A 27309-nucleotide genomic window follows, 5' to 3' on the forward strand; every position below is an offset into this window, starting at 1 on the left:
AATCTGACTTGTTGGCTAGATTCACAACGAGTGTAGCTTTAATTCAATACCCGGCATGTGTGTTTTAATGAACGTTTGAGTTTTAACGAGTGCTATTAGCATTTAGCGTAGCGCATTTGCATTTCCAGGTGGCTAGATGGGACGCCTGCGTGTCGGGTGGGCTTAAGAGGTTGTTAACCAGTCTGGTTAGCTACATTATTAGGATTCACATACAGCTAGCTGATAGTTATGAAGTGAAACAGTTGCTTCGTGTGTATCTTGTTTCGTCTATATTGCCATTGTTGTCCTGGCTGGAAGACGGTTCAGAGAATGAGTACTGTAAGTCAATAGGGCTAACTGGCTAGCCATGAAGAATGTACAGATCTTCCTTGCATAACATTAGTTTTAGGTCATTTTTGCCTGTTTAATTCTTGATCCTACTTGAGACGCAGACGTCTCAAGTAGGCACCTGGAAATGCAAATGCGCTACGCTAAATGCTAAATGTACTCGTTAAAACTCAAACATTCATTAAAATACAAATGCAGGGTATTGAATTAAAGCTACACTCGTTGTGAATCAAGCCAACAAGTCAAATTTTTAAAATGCTTTTCGGCGAAAGCATGAGATGCTATTATCTGATAGCATGCAACACCCCAAAATGCCTGAAGGCGACGTAAACAAAATAATTAGCGTAGCCGGCGCTACACAAAAACGCAGAAATAAAATATAAAACATTCATTACCTTTGACGAGCTTCTTTCTTGGCACTCCTATATGCCCCATAAACATCACTATTGGGTATTTTTTTCGATTAAATCGGTCCATATATACCCAAAATAGCCATCTATGAAAACTGTGTAATTCAGAAAAAAAACATTGTTTCAAAACGCTGCGTCATTTTTTTAAATTAAAAAAGTTGACGATAAACTTTCACAAAACACTTCGAAATACTTTTGTAATCCCACTTTAGGTATTAGTAAACGTTTATAATCTATCAAAATGATCACGGGGCGATGTGTATTCAATAGCTCCACGTCTTGAAATTCATGGTCGGAAAACTTTTCTCCAAAACATCCTGTCGGAGACCGGAAGAAATGGAATCCCTCTCCTTTGTTTCCCCAATAAATAACTCTCAGGAAAATGACGACAATGGCGACATCGTGTGAAAGCTGTAGGAATTGCACCCGTGTCCATATTTAATTTGGTGTCAATTCATGCAAGTGACGCATGGATATTATTTTCAGCTTTCAGTGACCAGTTTTTCTTGCGCTTTTCGATGAAACACACGCTCTGTTATAGTCACAGCCGTGATTTAACCAGTTTTAGAAACTTTGTTTTCTATCCACACATACTAATCATATGCAATACTATATTCCTGGCATGAGTAGCAGGACGCTGAAATGTTGCGCGATTTTTAACAGAATGTTCGAAAAAGGAGGGGGGAGACTGAAGAGGTTCTAGCTGGCTTGCTAGATTATTAGGATTCACATATCTAGCTGATAATTATTAAGTAAAATGTTTACTTTGTGTATTTCTTGATTTGTCTATTGTTGCCATTGTCCTGGCTAGAAGAAGGTTCCGTGAATGGGAAGGTGAAGTGTGAGGTAATACAGTAGGGGGAGTGCGAGTGCTTCTCAAATGTATTGTTTATACGTTCTCTACACTCTCGTCCTCACAAGAATGTACTCAAGAGAACGTGTTCGGAGAATGCACTCGGAGCACGAGAGTGTGGAGCACGGTACTATGCATATTGAGAAACACCCAGAGTCTCGGGGTCTCGGTCTCTGTCTGTCTGTCACTCTGTCACTCTGTCTGTCACTCGGTATTTCTCGGTCTGTCTCTGTCGGTCACTCGGCCTCTGTCTGTCTGTTTCTTTTAGTTTCTGTCGGTCTTTGTCAGTCTCGCTCTCTGTTGTTCTCTGTCTGTTTCTGTTTGTCTCTTGGTCTCTGTTTCTGTTTGTCTCTTGGTCTCTGTCTGTCTCTCGCTCTCTCGCTCTCTGTCGATCTCTCGCTCTCTGTCGATCTCTCGCTCTCTGTCGATCTCTCGCTCTCTGTCGATCTCTCGCTCTCTGTCGATCTCTCGCTCTCTGTCGATCTCTCGCTCTCTGTCGATCTCTCGCTCTCTGTCGATCTCTCGCTCTCTGTCGCTCTCTCGCTCTCTGTCGCTCTCTCGCTCTCTGTCGCTCTCTGTCGCTCTCTCGCTCTCTGTCGCTCTCTCGCTCTCTGTCGCTCTCTGTCGGTCTCTTGGTCTCTGTTTCTGTTTGTCTCTTGGTCTCTGTCAGCCTCTGTCTGTGTCTCGGTCAGTCTCTCGGTCTCTGTCTGTTTCTCGGTCTCTCGGTATCGGCCTCTCGGTCTCTGTCTCTCTCTGTCTGTTTCTGTTTGTCTCTTGGCCTCTGTCGGTCTCTCTCTGTCACTCTGTCTCTCTCGGTCTGTCTCTCTCGGTCTGTCTCTCTGTCGGTCTGTCTGTCTCCGTCTGTCTGTCTGTCTCGGTCTGTCTGTCTCGGTCGGTCGGTCTCGGTCCATCTCTCGGTCTCTGTTTGTCTGTCTGTCTCTGTCGATCTCTCGGCCTTGGTCTGTTTTTCGGTCTGTCTTTACTTTCTCTCTTGCTTCCTCTCCATGCTCCCTCTCCTCGGTCTCTCTCCCTCTCCTCGGTCTCTCTCCCTCTCCTCGGTCTCTCTCCCTCTCCTCGGTCTCTCCCTCTCCGTCTGTCTGTCTGTCTGTCTGTCTGTCTGTTCGTACGTTCTGCACTGGTTTGTTCTTCACTGGTTGCCCTTTCTTGTGTCAACAGGTCACACATCTTGCTGCTGTGATGGCACATTGTTGTATTTCACCTAATAGATATTGGAGTTATTAGTTAGTTTGTTTTCAAATTCTTTGTGGGTCTGTGTAATCTGAGGGAAAAATGTGTCTCTAATATGGTCACACATTTGGCAGGAGGTTAGGAAGTGCAGCTCAGTTTCCACATTTTGTGGGCAGTGTGCACATAGCCTGTCTTCTCTTGAGAGCCAGGTCTGCCTACAGCGGCCTCTCAATAACAAGGCTATGCTCACATAGTCAAAGATTTATTTAATTCTGGGTCAGTCACAGTGGTCAGGCTATCTGCCACTGTGTACTCTCTGTTTAGGGCCAAATAGCATTCCAATTTGCTCAGTTTTTTGTTTAATTCTTTCCAATGTGTCAAGTAATTATCTTTTTTTTTCTCATGATTTAGTTGGGTCTCATGGTTTAGTTTTGTTGCTGTCCTGGGGCTCTGTGGGGTTTGTTTGTGTACAGAGCCCTAGGACCAGCTTGCTTAGGGGACTCTTCTAGGTTAATATCTCAGAAGGTGGTGGCTTTGTCACTCTCTCTCTTACTCTCTCTGTCTCTCTCTGTCTGTCTGTCTCACGCTCTCTCTGTCCTTCTTATGCTCTCTCTGTCTGTCTCACGCTCTCTGTCTGTCTGTCTCTGTCTGTCTTACTCTCGCTCTGTCTGTCTCACGCTCTCTCAGTGTCTGTCTCACGCTCTCTCTGTGTCTGTCTCATACTCTCTCTCTCACGCTCTCTCTGTCTCAATATTGCCAAAGCAACAATGTATACAAAATACATTGTAACAAAATTATAAACGATAGCAAATAATATAAAATGGTAGTAAATAATACAAAATACAAAAATAACAACAATATAGTAGAAATGTAATAAATATGAAAAGCTAAACATGGAAAATGAAACTATACCTATCTTATAACTAAATAACTGTCATCTTCACCATTACATCAGTACTACAGCTACCATCATCATTACCACTACTACTACCACCACCACCATCATTAAACTGCTATCATCACCCTACTACCCATACCACTACTATTTGGAATGATAAACAACAATAATAATATAAATAACAATAATGGTAATAACAACAATAGTAATAACAATAATACTAATAATAAGTAAGTTACTATTAACTATGCAGATGTTATTATCCAGTATCCCTCAAGCTATGGCAGGCAAATCAAATCAATCAAATCAGAGTTTATTTGTCATGTGCGCCGAATACAACAGGTGTAGGTAGACCTTACAGTGAAATGCTTACTTACAGGCTCTAACCAATAGTGCGAAAAAAAAGGTGTGTGTGTAGGTAAGTAAAGAAATAAAACAACAGTAAAAATACATTTGAAAAAAGAGTAGCAAGGCTATATACAGACACCGGTTAGTCAGGCTTATTGAGGTAGTATGTACATGTAGGTATCGTTAAAGTGACTGTGCATATATGATGAACCGAGATTAGCAGAAGTGTAAAAAGAGTGTTTGGTGGGTGGTGGGACACAATGCAGATAGCCCGGTTAGCCAATGTGCGGTAGCACTGGTTGGTCAGGCCAATTGAGGTAGTATGTACATGAATGTATAGTTAAAGTGACTATGCATATAAGATAAACAGAGAGTAGCAGCAGCGTAAAAGAGGGGTTGGGGGGGGCACACAATGCAAATAGTCCGGGTAACCAGGAGTATTAGGCTTGGGGGTAAAAACTGTTGAGAAGCCTTTTTGTCCTAGACTTGCAGCCAAATACATATTTGGCTACAAGAGGAGCCATTGCTCCTTCGCCCATGAGTATTTTTAGTTTTTCCTCTGGGTTTAATAAGTTAACATTTTGAATAAATGTAGTAATTTCTGTGAATAATTCATATCTTGGCGAGGAGTATTTCTCACCTTAAAGTTGGATTTAGGGGGACACTATTTTAATTTTTGGATGAAAAACGTTCCCGTTTTAAACAAGATATTTTGTCACGAAAAGATGCTCGACTATGCATATAATTGACAGCTTTGGAAAGAAGACACTGTTTCCAAAACTGCAAAGATATTGTCTGCGAGTGTCACAGAACTGATGTTACAGGCGAAACCCAGATAAAAATCCAACCAGGAAGTGACGCATTTTTTAAAACCGCCTCATGCCAATGACTCCCTATATGGCTGTGAATGAGCTACGAATGAGCTTACGTTTTCCCCAAGTTGTCTACAGCATTGTGACGTCTTTTTAGGAATTTCCCTTGAAGAATGGCTGTAAGGGACCATATATGGCATGTGGTCACATGGTGTCTCCCGCAGAAAACCTTGCGTAAAATACTGAGGTAGCCATTTTTCCAATCGCTTCTTATGAGAAACCAACTGCCTCGACGGATATATTATCGAATATATTTGTTAAAAACACCTTGAGGATGGATCCTAAACGACGTTTGCCGTGTTTCTGTCGATATTATGGAGCAAATTTTGAAAAAAGTTGTAGCATTTTAGGGTCGATTTTTCAGCCAAGCATGATGAACAAACGGGAGCTATTTCGCCTACAAAAATAATCTTTTTGGAAAAAAGGAACATTTGCTATCTAACTGGGAGTCTCCTGAGTGAAAGCATCTGAAGTTCTTCAAAGGTAAATTATTTAATTTGGTTGCTTTTCTTATTTTTGTGAAAATGTTGCCTGCTGCCAGCAGAGCCTAGCATAGCATTATGCCATGATAAACTTACACAAATGCTTGTCTAGCGTTGGCTGTAACGCATATTTTGAAAATCTGAGATGACAGTGTTGTTAACAAAAGGCTAAGCTTGTGTTTGAATATATTTATTTCACTTCATTTGCGATTTTCATGAATAGGAAACGTTTATAGGGGTATTTATGTCCGTTGCGTTATGCTAATGCGTTTGAGGCTATGATTACGCTCCCGGATACGGGTTTGCTCGTCGCAAAAGGTTAAAGGATAAAGTGCATCTCTGTTTCTACCTCTCCTGTTGTGTGGTGACCACTTACACACTCCTCTTTGAGTAGCCATGTCTTTTTATGTCTACCGGTTTCTATTGCCAAATTGGTGGTCACTCAGCCTGTACTTGGTAAGGATCTGTCTCTGCTTTGTATCTCTGACAGAGTAGAGATAATCAGCCAATTCATATTCTCTGTTTAGGGCCAGATGGCAATTTAGTCGGCTTCTGGATTTTGTATCGTTTTTCCAATGTTGTAAATATGAGTCCTTTGATTGGTTCATGATTGTGTTTATTGGAATTCTTTCTTTTGAAGCAGTGCTGGTGTCAGCTTGGTTGGTTAGGTCCAACACCAGCTGACTGAGAGGGCTCGTTTCTGGGCTCAGCTCTTGTGTTTGAAGTGCTTTAAATTGCAGACTTGAATTTGGACATGAATTTAGATGTAGGCAACATTTTTATGATATTTTCTGTATTTTATTACCACTGGAAAGCGGCCCCATTCTGCCCTACATGCATTAGTTGGTGTATTTCTCTGGACTTTTCCGACAGAATTCTGCATGTAGGGCTTCAAATTGGATGTTTGTCCCACATATTAAAGTCCAGTTTATTGAGTGGCCCCCGAACCTCACTTCTGTAAAGAGCTATTGGTAGGATTACACTGTCAAATATTTTGGTCCAAATTCTAATTGGGATGTTGATATTAAAAATGTTCATTTTTATTGCATACAATGCTCTGCAATGCTCTGCAAATTATAATTGTGACAAAGTAAAAGTGTGAACGAAATAACCAGGACAACTGAAATCTACCGTCAAACTCAAGGTTTATTTATAAACACACGGTAATGGGGGGAGCAGGAAAAGGGGCTGAGCTGGACCCAAGGAAAGAAACAATAAGTATGCAAAAACACCCCTAAGCTAGACTAGCCTACTTTAACAACAGCTAACTAACTACCCAAAAATACAGTGGGTGGTCCGCCCAGTTCTAACTAGTGTATTTAACAAAGTTCACCTACGGGTAGTGTATGCCCATGGGCGACTTGTCTTGGTTTCCCCTTTTCCCACCAGCAATCAAATACAAACACCATAACCAAAAACAATACTCACAGGTGATGACAAAGTGCTATGGAGGTGCTCAAACAAAAGGAGAGGTTAAGACACAAAGAGAGAGTGAAACAGAGCGATCTACATACATGGCATTTACAGAGTGATTGAGCTCTAGAGCAAACAAATGATGGGGTTTTTAAACCATGGGGAAGGAACTGTGATAGGGTAGGAAACAGGAGGAGGTGTGTCTTCTGATTGGTGATTGATTGTTGACTGATTGGGGAGTGATGATTTTCACCTGTGAGGGGAGAAGGAGAGAAAACAACACAGCATACACACACACACACACACACACACACACACACACATACAGGATACCCACACACACACACACAGGATACCTGTATCTGTAACAGTTGAAAAGATTTGGACTCAAACTGCAGCCTTGTCTCACACCATGATGTTGTGAAAGGAATTGTGTTCTTTGGTTTTTGTTTTATTTTTTGTTGCACACTTGTTTTCTGTGTACATACATTGTATGAAGTCATACACCGTACCACCAAGCCCACTTTGGGGAATTTTGTAGAATAGCCCTTTGTGCCAAATAGAATCAAATTATTTTTTAACGTCAATATAGCAAGCAAAGATTTTGCCCTCTTTTTTTGGGTGGATGTGTTTATTAGTGTGTCTAAGGTGTGTATATATGGTCAGTAGTGCGATGGTTGGGGAGAAAGCCAATTTGACATTTACTTGTCACATTTATTTTCTTGAAGAAAGGTTTGCATTCTTGAATTCAAAATGCCACAGAAAATCTTTCACAAGTTGCTGTTTACCCAAATTCTTCTGTAATTATTGGGGTCTAATTTGTCTCCACTTTTGTGGATAGGGGTGATGAGCGCCTGGTTCCAGACATCAGGGAAGCGGCCAGAAGTTAAACCATGTTGAACAATTTAAGCACAGCATTTTGCAACTCAGGTGTGCTGTTTTTCAGCATTTAATTTCTGATGTTATCTAGACCACAAGCCTTCTTTGATTTTATAGATTTCAGCTTTTCATTTAGTTCTTGTTGGGTTATTGGGTCATTTAATGTATTTTGGTTGTTTTTAATGAATTTCTAATTGGTTTTGTTGTAAGTCTTTTTGTGGGATGTTTTTGTATAGATTATCAAAATAAGTTTTCCAAATTCCTTCATATTGTATGGCTAATTCTTGTGGCTTTGTCGTGCTCGTTCCACATGTCCCAGAACTGATTTTGGTCAATTGCGTTTTCAATTTCATCAAGTGGTATAATTTGGTATAATTCAATTTCTTGCATTTCAGTGTTTGTTCAAGTATTCATAGTGTAGTTCTGGGTTGTTTTGCTGCTTATGTTTTTCATTTGACATTTGTCTTAGGTGTTTTATAATTGTTTTACATTCGTTATCAAACCATTTTTCAGAAACTTTTTGTTTCTGATGTTGCATTTCTTTGGTTTTCTCAAATTTGCTTTTGATGTTGATTTTTGGAATATGCAATTTGATGTTTTAGTAGCTGAATTGACACCTTTATTGTTTTGGTATTGTGAGTTAATGAAGAACTGTATAGAGTTCATCATTTCATTTGAGTTCAATGTTTCAATGAATCTCTCCGCACTTTTTTGACCCCACCTGTACGGTTGGTTTATGTTGTAGAGTTTATTGTGCTGTTTTGTTTAATGAATATTGCTGGTTAATTTCTTCAGAAACACGTTGATCTGGCTGTGATCTGACAATGGTGTCTGTGGTCTGACAGTGAATGCACTAATGGAGGAGGGGTCAATGTCATTGATGGCATAATCGACTACACTTGTCCCAAGAGCTGAGCAGTAAGTAAACCGACCTAAAGAGCCCCCTCTGATTCTACCATTAAGCATGTACAGGCCTAAGGCTTGACAGAGATGCACTAACTCCTTCCCATTTTTGTTCAGTATTTGGTCAAGACTGTTTCTATTATTTATAATAGGGCTACTGCACAAGGAGGGGTGTCCAAATATGTGGTGGTTACCTCCCGCATCAGTGTAGTCAGGCTCAGAACCTTTTCTTACATTGAAATCTCCACAAGGAAGCACTTTACCCTGCGCCTGAAATGTAATGATTTCTGTATGGAGATTGTCAAAAAACTGATCATCATAATATGATGAATCTGAAGGGGGATCATAAGCTGCACATATGTATACATCATTGTCACAATAGATTGTACCTTTGTCACGTTTTAGCCAAATGTGATTTAGTACCTTTTTTCATTTCATTCAGTGCTAAGTCCTGCTTATGCCAAATGATGATTCCACCTGAGTCCCGGACCCGTTTAACATTTTTATGTTTGATTGATGGTAGTAACATTTCTCTTTAGCCTGAGGTACACTGAGTATTTGTCTCCATGACACCATGTTTCCAGTAAGATTATGATGTCCTGGCCCTTGATGTTTTTAATCAATTCTGGATTTGTTTTATAACCAAAATGTGAAGAGTATAGGCCCTGGATATTCCAAGAGCTGATAGTTAATGATCTCATTCCTAATAAGTGATATTCACTGGTTTGAGTAAAGTACATTGAAAAAAAAGTAATATATCTATATACACACACATACACCATTACATATAATAATTATTATAATACCAGTGCCAATAAAATAAAGAATAGTTGTAAACAAATTCATAAGAATGGAATAAGATTGCACCAAAAATAAGTACAACGCAATGCAGAGTTGCAAAGAAAAAGCCATATCTCAGACTGGCCAATAAAAATAAAAGTCTAAGATTGGCAAAAAAACACAGACACTGAACAGAGGAACTCTGCCTAGAAGGCCAGCATCCCGGAGTCGCCTCTTCACTGTTGACGTTGAGACTGGTATTTTGTGGATGCCATTTAATGAAGCTGCCAGTTGAGGACTTGAGGGTTCTGTTTCTCAAACTAGACACTCTAATGTACTTGTCCTCTTGTTCAGTTGTGCACCGGGGCCTCCCACTCCTCTTTCTATTCTGGCTAGAGCCAGTTTGCGCTGTTCTGTGAAGGGAGTAGTACATAGCGTTGTACCAGATCTTCAGTTTCTTGTCAATTTCTCACATGGAATAGCCTTCATTTCTCAGAACAAGAATAGACTGACGAGTTTCTAGACATTTTGAGACTTTAATCGAACACCCACAAATGCTGATGCTCCAGATATTCAACTAGTTTCTAAGACAGTTTTATTGCTTCTTTAATCAGAACAGCAGTTTTCAGCTGTGCTAACATAATTACGAAAAGGTTTTCTAATGATCAATTAGTCTTATAAAATGATAAACTTGGATTAGCTAACACAACGTGCCATTGGAAAACAGGAGTGATGGTTGCTGATAATGGGCCTCTGTACGCCTATGTAGATTTTCCATTAAAAATCTGCCGTTTCTTGCTACAATTGTCATTTACAACATCAACAATGTCTACACTGTATTTCTGATCAATGTTATGTTATTTTAATGTACAAGAAATGTGCTTTTCTTTCAAAAACAAGGACATTTCTAAGTGACTCCAAACTTTTGAACGGTAGTGTACGTATGTCCCCATTGCCAGTAAAGCATAATCAAGCCTATTTCTTTTACTTACTTGCTGTGCTGTTTCATTGTTCATTTGTTAAGTCGTTTCATTCTCAACCAGGATTTCTATGGAACGCCGTTTGGGTCTTTGCTATAGAACGCCGTTTGAGTCTCTGCGTGTTAAAAGATATACTATTTAACACTTTTTGACGTGTCAAATAAGCTTGTTGACCAATCAGGACCTGAATACAACATACATTTTTAACGTAATTATTACTAGAGGTCGACCGATTATTATTTTTCAACGCCGATACCGATTATTGGAGGACCAAAAAAGCCGATACTGATTAATCGGCCGATTTTAAGAAATAAAATTAAAAAATCAGAATAAAAAATTAAAAAATCATAATAATAAAATAAATGTGTTTGTAATAATGACAATTACAACAATACTGAATTAACACTTATTTTAACTTGATATAATACATTAACAAAAATCTATTTAGCCTCAAATAAATAATGAAACGTTCAATTTGGTTTAAATAATGCAAAAACAAAGTGTTGGAGAAGTAAAAGTGTAATATGTGCCATGTAAAAAAGCTAACGTTTAAGTTCCTTGCTCAGAACATGAGAACATATGAAAGTTGGTGGTTCCTTTTAACATGAGTCTTCAATATTCCAAGGTAAGAGGTTTTTAGGTTGTAGTTAATATAGTATTTATAGGACTATTTCTCTCTATACCATTTGTACCTTTGACTATTGGATGTTCTTATAGGCACTATAGTATTGCCAGTGTAACAGTATAGCTTCCGTCCCTCTCCCCACCCCTACCTTGGGCTCGAACCAGGAACACATCGACAATAGCAACGCTCCACAAAAGACGCGGCCCTTGCAGAGCAAGGGGAATAACTACTCCAAGTCTCAGAGCGAGTGACGTTTGAAACGCTATTAGCGCACACCCAGCTAACTAGCTAGCCATTTCACATCGGTTACACCAGCCATTAGGCTGATAGGCTTGAAGTCATAAACAGCGCTGTGCTTGCAAAGAGCTGCTGGCAAAACGCACAAAAGTGCTGTTTGAATTAATGTTTACGAGCCTGCTGTCTACCATCGCTCAGTCAGACTGCTCTATCAAATCATAGACTTAATTATAATAAACACAGAAATACGAGCCTTTGGTCATTAATATGGTTGAATCCGGAAACTATCATTTCGAAAACAAAATGTTTATTCTTTCAGCGAAATAACCGTTCGTAATTTTATTTAACGGGTGGCATCCATAAGTCTAAATATTCCTGCACAACTTTTGCATTGCACAACCTTCAATGTTATGTCATAATTACGTAAAATTCTGGCAAATTAGTTCGCAATGAGCCAGGCTGCCCAAACTGTTGCATATACCCTGACTCTGCGTGCAAAGAATGCAAGATAAATGACACAATTTCACCTGGTTAATATTGTCTACTAACCTGGATTACTTTTAGCTAAATATGCAGGTTTAAAAATATATACAGTGGGGCAAAAAAGTATTTAGTCAGCCACCAATTGTGCAAGTTCTCCCACTTAAAAAGATGAGAGAGGCCTGTCATTTACATCATAGGTACACTTCAACTATGACAGACCAAATGAGAGAAAAAAATCCAGAAAATCACATTGTAGGATTTTTAATGAATTTATTTGTGAAAGTATTCACCCCCTTGGCATTTTTCCTATTTTGTTGCCTTACAACTTGGAATTAAAATACACTGCTCAAAAAAATAAAGGGAACACTTAAACAACACAATGTAACTCCAAGTCAATCACACTTCTGTGAAATCAAACTGTCCACTTAGGAAGCAACACTGATTGACAATAAATTTCACATGTTGTTGTGCAAATGGAATAGGCAACAGGTGGAAATTATAGGCAATTAGCAAGACACCCCCAATAAAGGAGTGGTTCTGCAAGTGGTGACCACAGACCACTTCTCAGTTCCTATGCTTCCTGGCTGATGTTTTGGTCACTTTTGAATGCTGGCGGTGCTTTCACTCTAGTGGTAGCATGATACGGAGTCTACAACCCACACAAGTGGCTTAGGTAGTGCAGCTCATCCAGGATGGCACATCAATGCGAGCTGTGGCAAGAAGGTTTGCTGTGTCTGTCAGCGTGGTGTCCAGAGCATGGAGGCGCTACCAGGAGACAGACCAGTACATCAGGAGACGTGGAGGACACCGTAGGAGGGCAACAACCCAGCAGCAGGACCGCTACCTCCACCTTTGTGCAAGGTGGAGCAGGAGGAGCACTGCCAGAGCCCTGCAAAATGACCTCCAGCAGGCCACAAATGTGCATGTGTCTGCTCAAAAGGTCAGAAACAGACTCCATGAGGGTGGTATGAGGGCCCGACTTCCACAGGTGGGGGTTGTGCTTACAGCCCAACACCGTGCAGGACGTTTGGCATTTCCATTGATCATTTTTGTGTGATTTTGTTGTCAGCACATTCAACTATGTAAAGACAAATTTAATAAGAATATTTCATTCATTCAGATCTAGGATGTGTTATTTTAGTGTTCCCTTTATTTTTTGGAGCAGTGTATATATATATATATAGTGCCAGTCAAAAGTTTGGACACACCTACTCATTCCAGGGTTTTTCTTTATTTGGACTATTTTCTACATTGTAGATTTAATAGTGAATACATACAATATATGAAACATTACATATAGAATCAGATAGAAACCAATAAAGTGTTAAACAAATCAAAATATATTTTCTATTTGAGATTCTTCAAAGTAGCCACCCGTTGCATTAATGACAGCTTTGCACACTCTTGGCATTTTCAGCCAGCTTCATGAGGTGACTTTAATTTTGAGTGTGACTCCAAATCCAGACCTCCATGGGTTGATAAATTTGATTTCCATTGATAATTTTGGTGTGATTTTGTTGTCAGCACATTCAAGTATGTAAAGAAAAGTATTTAATAAGAATATTTCATTCAATCAGATCTAGGATGTGTTATTTTAGTGTTCCCTTTATTTTTTTGAGCAGTGTAGATTTTTTGGGGATTTGTATCATGTGATATACACTATGCCTACCACTTTGAAGATGCAACATATTTTTTATTGTGAACAAACATGAAATGAGACAAAAAACAGAACTTGAGCGTGCATAACTATTCACTCCCCCAAAGTCAATACTTTGTAGAGCCACCTTTTGCAGCAATTACATCTGCAAGTCTCTTGAGGTATGTCATTAAGCTTGGCACATCTAGCCACTGGGATTTTTGCCCATTCTTCAAGGCAAAACTGCTCCAGCGCCTTCAAGTTTGATGGGTTCCACTGGTGTACAGCAATCTTTAACTTCTTACGGGCAGGTGGGATGGTAGCGTCCCACCTGGCCAACATCCGGTGAGATTGCAGAGCGCGAAATTCAAAAATACTAAATTCAAATATTTAACATTCTTGAAAATATATATGTTATACATCAAAATGAAGCTTAACTTCTTAAGTCATACCACAGATTCTCAATTGGGTTGAGGTCTGGGCTTTGACTAGGCCATTCCAAGACATTTACATGTCTCGAGTGTTGCTTTAGCAGTATGCTTAGGGTCATTGTCTTTCTGGAAGGTGAACCTCCGTCCCAGTCTGAAATCTCTGGAAGACTGAAACAGGTTTCCCTCAAGAATTTCCCTGTATTTAGCGCCATCCTTCAATTCTGACCAGTTTCCCAGTCCCTGCTGATGAAAAACATCCCCACAGCATGATGCTGCCACCACCATGCTTCACTGTGGGGGTGGTGTTCTCGGGATGATGAGATGTGTTGGGTTTGCGCCAGACATAGCATTTTCCTTGATGGCCAAAAATCTCAATTTTAGTCTCATCTGACCAGAGTACCTCTTCCATATGTTTGGGGAGTCCCCTACATGCCTTTTTGCAAACAACAAACAGCTTTGTTATTTTTTCTTTAAGCAATGGATTTCTGCTGGCCCCTTTTCAGTAAATCCCAGCTCTGTGGAGTGTATGGCTTAAAGTTGTCCTATGGACAGATACCCTAATTGCCGCTGTGGAGCTTTGCAGCTCCTTCAGGGTTATCTTTGGTCTCTTTGTTGCCTCTTAATGCCCTCCTTGCCTGGTCTGTGAGTTTTGGTGGGCGGCCCTCTCTTGGCAGGTTTGTTGTGGTGCCATATTCTTTCAATTTTTTAATAATGGATTTAATGGTGCTCCGTGGGATATTCAAAGTTTCAGATATTTTTTTATAACCCAACCCGGATCTTTTCTTCTCCACAACTTTGTCCCTGACCTGTTTGGAGAGCTCCTTGGTCTACATGGTGCAGCTTGCTTGGTGGTGCCCTTGCTTAGTGGTGTTGCAGACTCTGGGGTCTTTCAGAACAGGTGTGTATATATATATATACTGAGATCATGTGACAGACCATGTGACACTTAGATTGCACATAGGTGGACCTTTTTTAAACTAATTATGTGTCATCCTTAATCTTCACCATTACATCAGTACTACAACTACCATCATCATTACTACTACTAGCACCATCACAAAACTGCTATCATTACCATCACCATACTACCCGTACCACTACTATTTGGAATATTAATCACAACTAAAGTATTACCAATAATAGTTACAACAATACTAATAATAATAAGTAAGTTACTGTTTACTATACAGATGTTATTATTCATTCTCCCTCAGGCTATGGCAGACATACATATTTGGCTACAAGAGGAGCCATTGTTCCTTCGCCCATGAGTATTTTTTGTTTTTCCTCTGGATTTAATAAGTTAACATTTTGAATAATAAATATAGTCATTTTTGTGAATAATTCATATCTTGGCGAGGAGAATTTCTCACATTAAAGGATAAAGTACATCTCTGTTTCTACCTCTCCTGTTGTGTGGTGACCACGTACACACTCCTCTTTGGGTAGCCATGTCTTTTTATGTCGACCGGTTTCTATTGCCAATTGGTGGTCACTCAGCCTGTACTTGGTAAGGATCTGTCTCTGCTTTGTATCTCTGACAGAGTAGAGATAATCAGACAATTCATATTCTCTGTTTAGGGCCAGATGGCAATTTAGTCGGCTTTGGGATTTTGTTTAGTTTTTACAATGTTGTCAATATGAGTCCTTTGATTGGTTCATGATTGTGTTTATTTGAATTGGTCAGAAGGTATGAGTCATTTTTTTGTGTGTTCAATCATGGTGTTGTTCAAGGTGAATTTATATTTGTGTTTCTGACATCTGGGTTTTGGTCTGGAAACTCCTGATTAAATTTTTTTTGACAACATTGCTCTTGAATATTAAGGTTCTGTTGAAAACCTTATTTGGTTGGTGATAGAAGAACCAAATCATCAGCATATAGCAGGTATGGTTTACCTTTGTGTCAGATAGTGTCAATCTTGGGGCTGGAGAGTGGTCCAACATGTCTGCTAATTGATTGATATAAATGTTGAAAAGGTTTAGACTCAAACTGCAGCCTTGTCTCACACCTCAACGTTGCAAAAATAATTGTTCTTTAGTTTTTGATTTTTATTGCACACCTGTTTTCTGGGTACATTCATTTTATAAAGTCATACACCTTACCACCAAGCCCACTGAGGAGAATTTTGAAGAATAGATCTTTGTGCCAAATAGAATCAAATGCTTTTTTTAAGTCAATAAAGCAAGCAGAGATTTTGCCCTCTTTTTTTTTGTGGGTGTGTTTATTCATTAGTGTGTCTAAGGTGTGTTCATATATATATATGTATATATATGTTCAGTAGTGTAATGGTTATGGAGAAAGCCTATTTGACCTTTACTTGTAAGACAAATTCTTGAAGGAAGGTTTGGATTCTTGAATTGAAAACGCTACAGAAAACCTTTCCAAAGTTGCTGTTTATGCAAATTCCCCTGTCATTTTTAGGATCTGATTTGAGGAGATGGGGGAGATGAGCCCCTGGTTCCAGACATCAGGAAAGCAGTCAGAAGTTACACTGAACAAAAATGTAAACACAACATGTAAAGTGTTGGTATCATGTTCTGTGAGCTGAAATAAAAGATCCTAGAAATGTTTCATACGCACAAAAAGCTTATTTCTCTCAAATTTTGTGCACAAATATGTTTACATCCCTGTTAGTGAGCATTTCTCCTTCACCAAGAGAATCCATCTCCTGACAGGTGTGGCATATCAAGAAGATGATTAAACAGGTTCACCTTTATTTATTTAACCCTTATTTTACCAGGTAAGTTGACTGAGAACACATTCTCATTTAGAGCAATGACCTGGGGAATAGTTGCAGGGGAGAGGAGGGGGGATGAATGAGCCAATTGGAAGACAATAAAAGGCCACTCTAAAATGTGCAATTTTGTCACACAACACAATGCCACACGTCTCGTGTTTTGAGAGAGCGTGCAATTGACATGCTGACTGCAGGAATGTCCACCAGAGCTTTTGCCAGATAAATTATTAATTTCTCTACCATAAGCCGCCTCCAACGTCATTTTAGAGAATTTAGAATTTAGAGAATCCAGCAACTTCGCACAGCCATTAAAGAGGAGTAGGACAACATTCCACAGGCCACAATCAGCAGTCTGATCAACTCTACGTGAAGGAGATGTGTCACGCTGTTTGAGGCAAATGGTGGTCACACCAGATACTGACTGGTTTTCTGATCCACGCGCATGCATACCTTTATCTTTGACCAACAGATGCATATCCTTATTTCCAGTCATGTGAAATCCCTAGATTAGGGCCTAATGGATTTATTTAAATTTACTGATTTCCTTACATATAATCGTATAATCTTTTGAAATTGTTGCATGCTGCATTTTAGATGCTCATTCAGTGCAGTACCATGTTGAACAATTTAAGCACAGCATTTTGCAACTCAGTTGTGTTGTTTTTCAGCATTTCATATCTCATTTTATTTAGACCACACGCTTTCTTTGGTTTTATAGATTTTAACTTTTCATTTCGTTGTTGTTGGGTTATTGGGTAATCTAATAGATTTTGGTTGTTTTTAATGATTGATTCAAGGATATTCAATATTTCTTGAATTTGTAATTGGTTATGCTGGAAGTCTTTTTGTGGGATGTTTTTGTATAGATTATATTAATTTGTCTTCCAAATTCCTCCATGGCTAATTCTTCTGACTTTGTCATGCTTAAATTGTTCCACATGTCCCAGAACATATTTTTATCAATTAGGTTTTAAATTTCGTCAAGTGTCTTAAAGGTATAATTCAATTTCTTGCATTTTAATGTACAGTCGTGGCCAAAAGTTTTGAGAAATATTAATTTTCACAAAGTCTCCTGCCTCAGTTTGTATGATGGCAATTTGCATATACTCCAGAATGAAGAGTGATCAGATGAATTGCAATTAATAGCAAAGTCCCTCTTTGCCATGCAAATGAACTGAATCCCCCAAAAACATTTCCACCGCATTTCAGCCCTGCCACAAAAGGACCAGCTGTCATATCAGTGATTCTCTCGTTAACACAGGTGTGAGTGTTGACGAGGACAAGGCTGGAGATCACTGTGTCATGCTGACTGAGTTCGAATAACAGACTGGAAGCTTAAAAAACAGGGTGGTGCTTGGAATCACTGTTCTTCCTGTCAACCATGGTTACCTGCAAGGAAATACGTGCCGTCATCATTGCTTTGCACAAAAAGGGCTTCACAGGTAAGGATATTGCTGCCAGTAAGATTGCACCTAAATCAACCATTTATCGGATCATCAAGAACTTCAAGGAGAGCGGTTCAATTGTTGTGAAGAAGGCTTCAGGGCTCCCAAGAAAGTCCAGCAAGCGCCAGGACCATCTCCTAAAGTTGATTCAGCTGCAGGATCGGGGCACCACCAGTACAGAGCTTGCTCAGAAATGGCAGCAGGCAGGTGTGAGTGCATCTGCACGCACAGTGAGGTGAACACTTTTGGAGGATGGCCCGGTGTCAAGAAGGGCAGCAAAGAAGCAACTTCTCTCCAGGAAAAACATCAGGGACAGACTGATATTCTGTAAAAGGTACAGAGATTGGACTACTGAGGACTGGGGTAAAGTCCTTTTCTCTGATGAATCCCCTTTCCGATTGTTTGGGGCATCCGGAAAAAATCTTGTCCGGAGAAGACAAGGTGAGCGCTACCATTAGTTCTGTGTCATGCCAACAGTAAAGCATCCTGAGACCATTCATGTGTGGGGTTGCTTCTCAGCCAAGGGAGTGGGCTCACTCACAATTTTGCCTAAAAACACAGACATGAATAAAGAATGGTACCAACACATCCTCCGAGACCAACTTCTTCCAACCATCCAGGAACAGTTTGGTGACAAACAATGCCTTTTCCAGCATGGAGCACCTTGCCATAAGGCAAAAGTGATAACTAAGTGGCTCGGGGAACAAAACATCAATATTTTGGGTCCATGGCCAGGAAACTCACCAGACCTTAATCTCATTGAGAACTTGTGGTCAATCCTCAAGAGGCGGGTGGCCAAACAAAACCCCACAAATTCTGACAAGCTCCAAGCATTGATTATGCAAGAATGGGCTACCATCAGTCAGGATGTGGCCCAGAAGTTAATTGACAGCATGCCAGGGCAGATTGCAGAGGTCTTGAAAAAGAAGGGATCAACACTGCAAATATTGACTCTTTGCATCAACTTCATGTACTTGTCAATATAAGCCTTTGAGACTTATGAAATGCTTGTAATTATACTTCAGTATTCCATAGTAACATCTGACAAAAATATCTAAAGACACTGACACAGCAAACTTTGGAAATTAATATTTGTGTCATTCACAAAACTTTTGACCACGACTGTATGTTTATACTGTTTCAGAGTTTCAAAATAGTCATAGCGTTGCTCTGGGTTGTTTTGCTGCTTATGTTTTCCATTTTCCATTTGTCTTAGATGGTTTCTAATTGTTTTACATTCGTTATCAAAAAAAAAACATTTAAACAACGTTTAGATTTTTCTTTCTGATGTTGTATTTCTTTGCTTTTCTCAGATTTGCTTTTGATCCTCTTTTTTTAATATTCAATGGATTTTTCTTGGAGCTGAATTGACATCTTATTTATTGGTGAGTTATTGAAGACCTGTATAGAGTTAATTTAATTTGAGTTTGTTTCATTTAATTTCTCTGCACTGTTTGAAGCCTATCTGTACGATTTGTACATTTTGTTGGGCTGTTTTTTTGAGTGAGTATTGCTGGTAATTTTATTTCTGAAACACTTTGATCTGACAATGGTGTCTGTGGTCTGACAGTGACACTAATGGAGGAGGGGTCCATGTCAGTGATGTCATGCCTCTCTCTCTCTCTCTGCATCCCTCCTGCGCTCTCTCGCTGCCTCTCCCTCGCTCTCTCTATAGTTGGAGGGATTCTGTTCATTTTGCCAATGGCTTTTTGTTCTCAGCTGTGTGTGTGCGTTCGTGCTGGGGGTGAGAGTTGTTATTTTACCTTGCTTTAACAATGGGTATGGATTTTTTTGTTTGAAGTTCCCAATTCTGAATAACAAGTTACACAATCACTCTATTCTGTTATTGCATAAAATGACTGGCCTCTAAAGTTCCATTTTGGCTGTTCTTGCAAGTTGACTCTGCAGTAGCATACTTGCTGCTTTCTCACCAGGTAGTTGGATCAAAATGGAACTTCCCTCACAATGTGTCTTTAAAATAGTCTTGGCCCTTCGTGCGGTGTGTACAACTGAGGTCAAGAACATACAATCTATGAATAAAAGGGTCGACACCGAGGTCATGACAAAACATTAGTACCAATCCTTCCTGTGTCTGTCTGACTCTCCTTTCTTGTAACGTTACCATTTCTTTCAAGCCAATCGCCATAGCAATTGGTTATTCATACATTGCTGACCATCAAACCTGAACACGGAACTCTACACTACCTGTCCAAAGTTTTAGAACACCTACTCATTCAAGGGTTTTTCTTTATTTGTACTATTTTTTTACATTGTAGAATAATAGTGAATACATCAAAGCGATGAAATAACACACATGGAATCATGTATTAACCAAAAAATTGTTAAACAAATCCAAATATATTTTATATTTGAGATTCTTCAATAGCCACCCTTTGCTTTGATGACAGCTTTGCCACTCTTGGCTTTCTCTCATCTAGCTTCACCTGTAATGCTTTTCCAACAGGAGTTCCCACATATGCTAAGCACTTGTTGACTGCTTTTCCTTCACTCTGCGGCCCGACTCATCCCAAACCATCTCAATTTGGTTGAGGTCAGGTGATTGTGGAGGCCAGGTCATCTGATGCAGCACTCCATCACTCTCCTTGGTAAAATAGCCATTGCACAGTCTGGAGGTGTGTTGGGTCAATGTCCTGTTGAAAAACAAATGATAGTTCCTCTAAGTCCAAACCAGATGGGATGGCATATCGCTGCAGAATGTTGTGGTAGCCATGCTGGTTAAGTGTGCCTTGAATTCTAAATAAATCACCAACAGTGTCACCAGCAAAGCACCCCCACATCATAACACCACCACCTCCATGCTTTATGGTGGGAACAACATGTGGAGATCATCCGATCACCGACACCGTTGTCTCACAAAAACACGAGCGGTTGCTCCAGACCAAAGGACAGATTTCCTCCTGTCTAATGTAAATTGCTTGTGTTTTTTTAGCCCAAGCAAGTCTCTTCTTATTATTGGTGTCCTTTAGTAGTGGTTTCTTTGCAGAAATTTGACCATGTAGACCTGATTCACACAGTCTCCTCTGAACAGTTGATGTTGTGATGTGTCTGTTACTTGAACTCTGTGGAGCATTTATTTAGGCTGCAATTTCTGAGGCTGGTAACTCTATTGAACTTATCCTCTGCAGCAGAGGTAACTCTGGGTCTTCCTTTCCTGTGGCGGTCCTCGTGAGAGCCAGTTTCATCATTGCGCTTGATGGTTTTTGCGACTGCACTTGAAGAAACTTTCTAAGTTCTTCAAAATTTCCTCTGACTGACCTTCATGTCTTAAAGTAAGGATCGACAGTTGTTTGCTTCTTTGAGCTGTTCTTGCCATAATATGGACTTGGTCTTTTACCAAAAAGGGCTTTCTTCTGTATACCAAAAAGGGCTTTCTTCTGTATACCCCCCTATGTTGTCACAACAACAGATTGGCTCATTTCCTTCTTAAAGAAGGAAATATATTCAACAGATTAACAGATGAACTGTTAATTGAAATGCATTCTAGGTGACTACCTCATGAGCTGGCTGAGAGAATGCCAAGAGTGTCCGAAGCTGTCATCAAGCTATTTAAAAAAACAATTTTACTCCCTTTTTCTCCCCAATTTCGTGGTATCCAATTGTTAGTAGCTACTATCTTGTCTCATCGTTACAACTCCCGTACGGGCTCGGGAGAGACGAAGGTTGAAAGTCATGCCTTCTCCGATACACAACCCACAGCGTGCATCCAACCTGGAAGCCAGCCGCACCATGCCAATTGTGCGTCGCCCCACGGACCTCCCGGTCGCGGCCGCTTACGACAGAGCCTGGGCACGAACCCAGAGTCTGGTGGCACAGCTGGCGCTGCAGTACAGCGCCCTTAACCACTGCGCCACCCGGGAGGCCTAAGGGTGGCTATTTTGAAGAATCTCAAATATAAAATATGTTTTGATTTGTTTAACACTTTTTTATGTTGTCAAATATTAAAAAGAAAGAAAAACCCTTGAATGAGTAGGTGATCTAAACCCTTTGACCGCTAGTGTATGTACCTTGGAGAAGACCTTTGACCCTTGGCATTGGGACTAAATAGCTTAATTTAACCCCAAATTGTAGTAACACGCTAGCTAAATGCTCATCAAAATAACAAACCACCAATAGATGGAATGTAACTACCAAAGCAGGCCAACCACAGATCACAAACCCAAACCACTCCGAGGTTACTGGTCAGACATCCAATTATAAGCCAATGTTCAAAGTCTCTGTGTAAGATGCTATTCCAGAGGCCAATAGCCACAACAGTGTTTTCAGGTTTATAGTAACACTCTGCTCTGTTTGTCTGATGTGTGTCATTGGTGGTTCTGTCGACGTTGTTTTTGTCATATATGACAGGCAGCCTGCCTCTGGGCTCCCCTTGGGTTTACAGCAATCAGTGCTCTAGCATATGGTCTCCAAATTCCCACCATCCATCTCTTTCTCTAACAAAGTGGGTGTTTATGTTTCTGACCTGGAGTAAACTGCATGGAAGAAAAGTCAAGACCAGTCAACTTTTTCAGTTAGGGTTCATGGCTGTATTCTCAATCACTTTTGGTAGATGGGTGATTACTTCAGGGCATGGTTTGAAATGTCATGTTAACCATTGACACAAATATACATTACTGGTAGGATTATATGGAAACATACTCGTGAGATTCTATGCGTAGATATTCATGTTTTTCTACCCCTAAACCCTGTCCCCTGTGTCTCCATCCACCATCAGATACACCAGCCAAGCAGCCTGTGGAGAGTGTGGAGGTGGGTGCCACTGAAGGACCAGGGGAGGGGGAAGAGAAGCCCTCTTCTCCCCAGGTCCAGAGCCCTCAGACTTGTGAAGCAGCTGAGCTTTCTGGTCCTATCACCAACAGAGGAGTTAAAAGCAGGTCAGTCTGAGAGTTCCATCACAGCAAGTCATGGCTATGAGGGGTGGATCTGTGTTTATGTACGGTGTATATTGATTAATGTGATACACTACATGACCAAAAGTATGTGGACACCTGCTTGTCGAACATCTCATTCCAAAATCATTGGCAATTAGTGCATTCGGAAAGTATTCAGACCCCTTCACTTTTTCCACATTTTGTTACATTCCAGCCTTATCCTTAAATTTATAAAATATTTTTTCCCCCTCATCAATTTACACACAAACCCTTAATGACAAAGCGAAAACAGGTTTTTAGAAATGTTTGCAAGTTTTATCACAAATAAAAACAGAAATACCGTATTTACATAAGTATTCAGACCCTTTGCTATGAGACTCGGAATTGAGCTCAAGTGCGTCCTGTTTCCATTAATCATCCTTGAGATGTTTCTACAACTTGGTTGGAGTCCACCTGTGGTAAATTCAACTGATTGGACAGGATTTGGAAAGGCACACACCTGTCTATATAAGGTCCCACAGTTGACAGTGCATGTCAGAGCAAAAACCAAGCCATGAGGTTGAAGGAATTGTCCGCAGAGCTCCGAGACGAGAGGATTGTGTCGAGGCACAGAACTGGGGAAGGGTGCCAAAAAAATTCTGCAGCATTGAAGGTCCCCAAGAACACAGTGGCCTCCATCATTCTCAAACTAAAGAGGTTTGGAACCACCAAGACTCTTCCTAGAGCTGGCCGCCCGGGCCAAACAGATTCATCAGGGGAGAATGGCCTTGATCAGGGAGGTGACCAAGAACCCGATAATAGAGCTCCAGAGAGATGTACAGATGGGAGAACCTTCCAGAAGCACAACCATCTCTGCAGCACTCCACCAATCAGGCCTTTATGTTAGAGTGGCCAGACAGAAGCCACTCCTCATTAAAAGGCATATGACAGCCCGCTTGGAGTTTGCCAAAAGGCACCTATGGACTTTCAGACCATGAGAAACAAAATTCTCTGGTCTGATGAAACCAAGATTGAACTCTTTGGCCTGAATGCCAAGCGTCAAGTCTGGAGGAAACCTGGCACCATCCCTACAGTGAAGCACGGTGGTGGCAGCATCATACTGTGGGAATATTTTTTAGTGGCAGGGACTGGGAGACTAGCAAAGTACAAAAAGATCCTTGATGGAAACCTGCTTCAGTTTTTCTTTTTTGATACATTTTCAAAAATGTAAAAAAAAGCATCTTTCATTAGGAAATCAAATCTAATTTTATTGGTCACATATACATATTTAGCAGATATTATTGCTGGTGTAGTGAAATGCTTGTGTTCCTAGCTCCAACAGTGCAGGAGTATCGAACAATTCACAACCACACACACATCAAAAAGTAAAATAATTATGGGGTGTTGTGTAGATATTTTTTTTAAATCCATTTTCGAATAAGGCTGTAACATAACAACATGTGGAAAAAGTCAAGGGGCCAGAATACTTACCGAATGCACTGTATATGGAGTTGGTCCCTCCTTTGCTGTTATTACAGCCTCCACTCTTTTGGGAAGAATTTCCACTAGTTGGAACATTGCTGCGGGGACTTGCTTCCAATCAGTCACAAGAGCATTAGTGATGTTGGGCACTTAGACCTGGCTCGCAGTCAGTGTTCCAATTAATTCCAAAGGTTTGATGGAGTTGAGGTCAGGGTTCTGTTCAGGCCAGTCAAGTTCTTCCACACCGATCTCGACAAACCATTTCTGTATGGACCTTGCTTTATGCACAGGGGGCGTTGAAAGAGCCAGGAAAGAGCCTTCCCCAAACTGTTGCGACAAAGTTGGAAGCACAGAATTGTCTAGAATGTCATTGTATGCTGTAGCGTTAAGACTTCCCTTCACTGTAACTAAGGAGCCTAACCATGGACACCAGCACCAGACCATTATTTCTCATCCACCAAACTTTACAGTGGGCACTATGCATTCGGGCAGGTAGCATTCTCCTGGCACCCACCAAACCCAGATTTGTCCGTCGAACTACCAGATGGGTGGTGCAGCGTCATTCATCAATCCAGAGAACGCGTTTCACTGCTCCAGTCCAATGGCGGCGAGCTTAACATTGCTCATCCTGTTCTTAGGCTTGTGTGCGGCTGCTCGGCCATGGAAACCCATTTCATGAAGCTCCCGACGATCAGTTCTTGTGCTGACCTTGCTTCCAGAGGCAGTTTTGATCACTGTAGTGAGTGTTGCAACCAAGGACAGACAATTGTTACGCACTTCAGCACTCGGCAGTCTCATTCTGTGAGGTTGTGTGACCTACTACTTTGGGGCTGAGCCGTTGTCGCCCCTAGACGTTTCCACTTCACTTATAGTGTACCGGGGCAGCTCTAGCAGGGCAGAAATTTGATCAACTGACTGGTTGGAAGGGTGGCATCCTATGACGGTGCCACGTTTAAAGTCACTGAGCTCTTCAGTAAGGCCATTCTACTGCCAATGTTTGTCTTTGGAGATTGCATGGCTGTGTGCTCGATGTTATACACATGTCATCAACAGCTATGACGGAGATAGCCGAAGGTGTGTCCACATACTTTTGTGTATATAGTGTATGTATCCATCGTTCTTCATCAGTACACATTCAGTATGTAGACACCACAGCTTGCATGCATATTCTCATTTATGGACAAATACACACATGTACGGGGGCATCTCCGGTGTGTCAGAGCATTGAGTTACCAGCCGGGAGTGGGAACAGGAACATTACCCCCCCCCCCCCCCCCCCCCCCCCCCCCGTCATAGGTGCCACTCTGTTAAAGGTTGTAATCAATCTTTCAGACTGACTGCATTGTCGATGCTGGTGATGGAGGATAGAGGGGCGGGCGGGCGGACCGACCAGTTAAGCAGGCAGCATCTCTCCAGGAATCTTATCAACAAACCCATCTCCTCCCTCAGAAACCAACCTGATAAATATGTACAACCTGCTCTGGTCTGATCTGCCTGGTTTGCTTTACTTTCCTTCACTCCCAGCCTGTCTGCCGCTCCCTCTATGGCGGCTCGAGGTCCTCTGTTTTGGATCCTCGGATGGATGGATGTTACTTAATCTATTGATTTGAGTAGATGTGTATCAAAGGCCCATACTACGTGTAACTTTCAATTCCCACAGATGTTTGTTGTAAGAAAGGAATACTGTTGGGAATTGCAACACAAATATAGACGTGTGTGTGCACCCTTGCTTTGTTCGCGCCTGACCGTGCCATACCGAACCGAAGAGAAGTAATTCACGGCCAGCCACTGACCATGATGCATGGCTGAATGTCCCACTGGGTATATATAATTAACTGACAGTCCCTCTCTCCCTCTCTCAGTGAGCAGCTCTGTGCCTTCTGTTACTGTGGCGGCCGCAGTCTGCTGGGTCAGGGGGATCTCCAAGTGTTCGACTCCTCGCCTGGACACGAGCGCAATGCGACAGGAGGAGGAGGCCAGGCCAACGACCACAGCAAGGCCAGCAAAGGATACGGCAGAGATGACAGCGGTGTTGACAGAAACACTCAGCCCAGCGATGCAGCCGGAGATGCCAGTTCAGGACAGAGAGGCACACAGAAGTAAGTAGGCCTGGCTGGCTGGATGACACGGCTGTCTGAAAGGGTTTGGCTGGTAAAGCTAGCCTGGTCCGGTCTGGGCGAGCAGGGACGGTGAAATCTGTGATGGCCTCTGTAACCGGTTAATGAGCTGTATGGAACGAGAGCTGGGCTCTCTGCTGCTTTGATGTCACAGGCTGTTTATTTGGCCAGCCTTGCCTGTTCATACAGACGCCTGTCCATACAGACGTCTTACCAATACAGACACCTGTCCATACAGACGTCTTACCAATACAGACACCTGTCTATACAAACGTCTTACCAATACAAACGCCTGTCCATACAAACGTCTTACCAATACAGACGCCTGTCCATACAGACGTATTACCAATACAAACGCCTGTCCATACAAACGTCTTACCAATACAAACGCCTGTCCATACAAACGTCTTACCAATACAAACGCCTGTCCATACAGACGTCTTGCCAATACAAACGCCTGTCCATACAAACGTCTTACCAATACAAACGCCTGTCCATACAGACGTCTTGCCAATACAAACGCCTGTCCATACAGACGTCTGTATGGACAGGCGTCTGTATTGGTAATACGTCTGTATGGACAGGCGTTTGTATTGGTAAGACGTTTGTATGGACAGGCGTTTGTATTGGCAAGACGTCTGTATGGACAGGCGTTTGTATTGGTAAGACGTTTGTATGGACAGGCGTTTGTATTGGTAAGACGTTTGTATGGACAGGCGTTTGTATTGGTAATACGTCTGTATGGACAGGCGTCTGTATTGGTAATACGTCTGTATGGACAGGCGTCTGTATTGGTAAGACGTATGTATTGGTAAGACGTTTGTATGGACAGGAGTCTGTATCGGACAGGCGTCTGTATTGGTAAGACGTATGTATTGGTAAGACGTTTGTATGGACAGGCGTCTGTATTGGTA

The 27309-nt window shown here is 41.2% G+C and overlaps 1 protein-coding gene across 6 annotated transcripts in view; it reads left to right on the plus strand.

Moving 5' to 3' along the window:
* The window catches only part of LOC110530401 (histone-lysine N-methyltransferase 2C), a 139395-nt gene that overhangs the window by 18587 nt on the left and 93499 nt on the right, over positions 1 to 27309 (plus strand). For all 6 annotated transcript variants that reach the window (XM_036986029.1, XM_036986030.1, XM_036986031.1 and 3 more), the window contains exons 4-5: positions 22661 to 22820; positions 26141 to 26377. In XM_036986029.1, the coding sequence (XP_036841924.1) occupies positions 22661 to 22820; positions 26141 to 26377 (397 nt within the window). The remainder of the gene's footprint in view (positions 1 to 22660; positions 22821 to 26140; positions 26378 to 27309) is intronic.

This window comes from Oncorhynchus mykiss, chromosome 8, assembly GCF_013265735.2.
Source record: "Oncorhynchus mykiss isolate Arlee chromosome 8, USDA_OmykA_1.1, whole genome shotgun sequence".
Classification (NCBI taxonomy): Eukaryota; Metazoa; Chordata; class Actinopteri; order Salmoniformes; family Salmonidae; genus Oncorhynchus; species Oncorhynchus mykiss.